Genomic DNA, 4,915 nt, shown 5'->3' with positions numbered 1-4,915 from the left:
GATGCAGTTGCAAGTGACAGATTGGCCTCAGATGGAGTTGTTAGGGAACCACGTACTGTCCTACAAGTTATTGATGATGTTATACACAGACAACAAAAGATTGGAGGAGGACCAGTAGTGGTACACTGTAGGTAAGAGAGAGAGTTATACTGATAGACTAATGATGAGTAATTGATTATTGTGTGTGTGTAGTGATACAGTGAGTCGTTCAGGAGTGTATTGTTCAGTGAGTATTGGTCTAGAACAGTGTAAGGCAGAAGGTGTAGTGGATGTGTTTCAAGTGACTAAAGCTGTGAGAAGGAGTAAACCAGGAGCTGTGACTACACTGGTATATACTAGATATATGAGTGGGTACTAGTGTATTAATGATATTATCTCTTTACAGGAGCAGTATACTTCCATATATGATGTTATTGACACGTACCTTCAGATGAATGAGACTTATGGGAACTTTCAATTTTAATTATTTCATTTAGAAGACTCGCAAATAATTATAATAGTTTTTTGTTTGTTGTAGCATTTCAGAATACATTAACAGAAATAGTGCATAAAAGCAGAGCATGCATGTGATGCCATGCTTCAAGTTTAACTGATTTTTATTTGTTACACAAAAAACAGGACTGAAAGAAAAAGTAGGAGAGAGGAAAGAACAGTGACTTGGATAAACACATTTACAAGAGGAGGGAGAGCTATCTTGGTAAGCTTAAATAAACCTCCTGTGTTTATCAACTAGTCAATGGTTCATCAAGTTTAAAACAACTAAGACTTTGGTTGCTATAGCTTAAATGGAGTATTGTTTATCTTTACATTACCTGGTTTATTTAAAATCATTATTTTGAAAGGTGTTTCAAAGCTAAAACAATTATAGTATCTATACAAAGATGGCAATGTTACTCGTAACAGCAGCTATCTTGTTGAGTGTCAGTGAAGTTCAAGTTATTAGTCAATCGTGTCCACCTTCCTCAGGTAAGACACTGGATGTGCATAATAACAACTGTATAGGTTTTATAGGTATCTACCTTTTGCGTGATGGAACTTGTTATACTAATGGATCATATTTTTGGGATGTTAGTATCATATCAACTCCTCTAGAGTGTGTATTACTTAATGATACTTTGGATGATGGAGAATGGATTGGTCCTAATGGAGTAGTGCCTTGTGATGGTGGTAACAATCAAAATGTTCAATGTACTACTGGGTCCTCAGGAGCTAGTCTCAGTGTTCATATAATCTACACTAATGATGACTATATTCTTCTACTACCTGGTGATGGCTGGTACAAGTGTTGTCTACCCACTAATTGTTCAGATCCTAACACTAACATCATCTTTGCTAATATATTCAGTAAGAGGAGACTATAATCACTTACTGATGTAATAATTTTCATTTATAGGATTTACACAGATAGAATCCTTTACTGTTGCTGATCTTCCTTCTGATATGACAGTATATCCTCAGGAATACAAACTAAATTGTACTAAAATTGGATACTTGGAGTATGGTATTAGTATGAGCATTGGTAGTACTGCACTGGCTAGTTACACTGGATGTAATGATAGAAATAGTAATTGTCCTGGTACTGTATTAATTAGTAGCACCCACACTGTAAGATATACTGTTGATATCACATGGGATGGAATGACTGTCAGTAGTGGATCAATCAGTCAATCAATCACTGGAGATCAAATGTATCAGTGCAAGGTAGCAGATTATCCTGACAGTAGGGAAATTAGAATACGTAATGTAACTATAAAAGGTAATTAATGTCAATGAATGCTAATAATTCCTGTAATAGTACCAGCAACTGCTCCCTCTTCTCTTACTGAGGTCAACAAGACAGCTACCACTATCACTGTCAGTTGGACTGCACTTGATTCATCTGATGCTGATGGATATGTAGTCAATGTCACTAATGACACAGACACTGTGCAGACAGTACAGGTGGAGGGAAGTAGTAATAATACAATTACACTGAATGGACTGAGTGTACTAACAACTTATAGCATCACAGTCAGAGCCTATCAACAATTACTGGGACCTGCTAGTACAATCAGTGCTTTCACTCATTGTCAGCAAGAACGTATTTTAATTTTAATATAGAATATTATAAATTTAATATTGATTTTATAGGTATCTATTTAGGATATAATGGAGACTGTTATTCTAATGGATCATATTTTTGGGATAGCACTGTCAATGCAGTTACTGAAGCTATATCATGTGTGTTACCTGGTACTAGTCTAACTACTGGTCAGTGGGTTAGAGTTGCTGACCCTGATGATCCTGTTGACTGTAACAGTAATAGTGCCAGTGATCCTTTTCGTTGTACTATTGTCACTTCACCTGATGCTACTATCAATCTTTATCTTGCTCAGGGACTAACAGCAACTACAGAAGGCTGGTACAAGTGTTGTCTACCCACTGATTGTTCAGATCCTAACACTAACATCATCTTTGCTAATATATTCAGTAAGAGGAGACTATAATCACTTACTGATGTAATAATTTTCATTTTTAGGATTTGCAGAGATAGAATCATTTACTGTTGCTGATCTTCCTTCTGATATGACAGTATATCCTCAGGAATACAAACTGAATTGTACTAAAATTGGATTCCGTGAGTATGTTATTAGTATGAGCATTGGTAGTACGACGCTGACTAATTACCCTGGATCATTTTGTAATGATAATGGTAATACTTGTTCTGGTACTGTGTTAGTTAGTAGTAGCAGTACAGTAAGATATACTGTTACTCTCACATGGGATGGAATGACTGTCAGTAGTGGATCAATCAGTCAATCAACCACTGGAGATCAAATGTATCAGTGCAGGGTAGCAGATCATCCTGGTGCTGCTGCAATTAGAATACGTAATGTAACTACAAAAGGTAATTAATGTCAATGAATGCTAATAATTCTTGTTACCAATAATATTAGTACCAGCAACTGCTCCCTCTTCTCTTACTGAGGTTAACAAGACAACTACCACTATCACTGTCAGTTGGACTACACTTGATTCATCTGATGCTGATGGATATGTAGTCAATGTCACTAGTGACACTGACATTGTGCAGACATTACAGGTGCAGGGAAGTAGTAATAATACAATCACCCTGAATGGACTGAATATAGAAACAACTTATAGCATCACAGTCAGAGCCTATCAACAATTACTGGGACCTGCTAGTACAATCAGTGTACAGACCTTACCAGGTATTGCTACTGCACCTTTTAATGTACTTGTAACATTGTTGATGATGTATTTCTAGTTATTAATTCAATCAATTGGACACTAGTCTCATCCATTACACAACTCAATAGCACTCAATATCATATTGATTGTCTCACAACTACTGATATAGATCCTTCAACTGATGTTTACTGGTTAGTGAATGGAGTGGTGAAGAGTAACTTAATGAATACATCAATTGATGTCCTTACATACAACAACACACTACTGATATATCCTGATCCACTGGGAGTGTCAGTTAATGTTACCTGTATAGCAATGATTGGAGGAGTCAACTACAGTCAATCTATGATATTACATGGTATGATTATACTTTAATCAATAGTAGATACCTTTGTCTCTTTTCTAGCTCCTAGTGGTCCTCCAAATAATGTGAGAGGGTTTATATTAAATGCTACTAGTATCAAAGTGAACTGGACCAATTCATCAGAGACTAATGGATATGTGATTGAGTATACTACTGGAGGTGTAACCAGGAATGTAGTATCTACCAGTGAAGGTGAAATTGTACTAACAGATCTCTCACCAATGAGTACCTATACCATCAGTGTGTACTCATATATAGATCTTCCTTCAGTTAATAGTATAGTAACAGTGTTAAGATTTGATGGTGAGTTATTATGATTGAGAGAGTGTAATTGATATTTGTTGTAGTTCCTAGTCCAGTAACTAGTCTCTCAGTATCTAATGTCTCAACCACTGGTATTAGAGTGAACTGGACTATTCCCAGTAGTGACAACTATGTAACATACTACACCATCTCCTATACTCCATCTTGTCCGGAGTTATCATCAGTGAATGAGACAGTCTCTGTTGGTCCTCATCAGTCCACTACAACATACAGCTATACATTAACAGGTCTGTACAGTGGTATGAACTATACCATCACAGTGAGAGCTGGTAATGTACTAGGAGGATCTGTTTCTGTTTCTACTAATGAAAATACATCATCAATAGGTATGATAATTAATTATTTTACATTTATTGGATTTTTGTGTATAGCTCCTATTGGTGTTGCTGATTTTTTGTCTCTATTACAACCAATTAATAATCTCACTTGGAATGAGGTCAATTGTTCTGAACATAATGGTCTAATCACAGGCTATATAGTGATTATCAGTAACAGTAGTATCACATACAACCTCACCAGTACTGAGAGATATATCATATTGAATGATCTAGTATTTGGTACTGAGTATAACATCAGTGTAGCTGCTGTCAATTCTGTTGGAAGAGGTCCCTTCAGTGATCCTATTGAAGTAGAGATTGGAATAGGTATGTAATTATTATACTATATCAGTTCTGTGAGAATGTGTGTTTATTTAGTACTTGGTCCAGTTGGTTCAGTATCCAGTATCATGGACACTACATGGGCTGTTATCTCATGGAGTGTACCTAGTTATATTCCATCAGACTATCCCATTATCACATATGAGATAGGATATCATATCTTAGAGTATGGTAACTGTTCAATGGTAGATGATGATGACATTGATATTCAAAAATTTGTTCAATATAATGTATCCAGTAATAATACATTTATTACCATTACTGGTCTTAATGATAGTTCTTGTTATATTTTTGGTGTACGTGCATACACTGATAATGGATATGGAGAATGGACAGTTATTGCTAATGAGACACTAGAACTACCCCCACTACCATC

The 4,915-nt window shown here is 35.9% G+C and overlaps 1 protein-coding gene across 1 annotated transcript in view; it reads left to right on the top strand.

Annotated features, from left to right (window-relative positions):
* Positions 1-479, top strand: part of LOC109581209 (receptor-type tyrosine-protein phosphatase alpha-like) — a 5,152-nt gene extending 4,673 nt beyond the window's left edge. Inside the window, exons 3-5 of the mRNA XM_019995111.1 lie at positions 8-131; positions 193-328; positions 386-479. Coding sequence (XP_019850670.1) covers positions 8-131; positions 193-328; positions 386-463 — 338 coding nt within the window. The 3' untranslated portion in view covers positions 464-479. The remainder of the gene's footprint in view (positions 1-7; positions 132-192; positions 329-385) is intronic.
* The last annotated feature ends 4,436 nt before the right edge of the window (positions 480-4,915 follow it).

The sequence above is a fragment of the Amphimedon queenslandica genome, unplaced genomic scaffold (genome assembly GCF_000090795.2).
Source record: "Amphimedon queenslandica unplaced genomic scaffold, v1.1 AMPQUscaffold_13455, whole genome shotgun sequence".
Lineage (NCBI taxonomy): Eukaryota > Metazoa > Porifera > Demospongiae > Haplosclerida > Niphatidae > Amphimedon > Amphimedon queenslandica.
The sequence above is the reverse complement of the archived record's forward strand: the minus strand, read 5'-3'. Positions and strand labels throughout refer to the sequence as shown.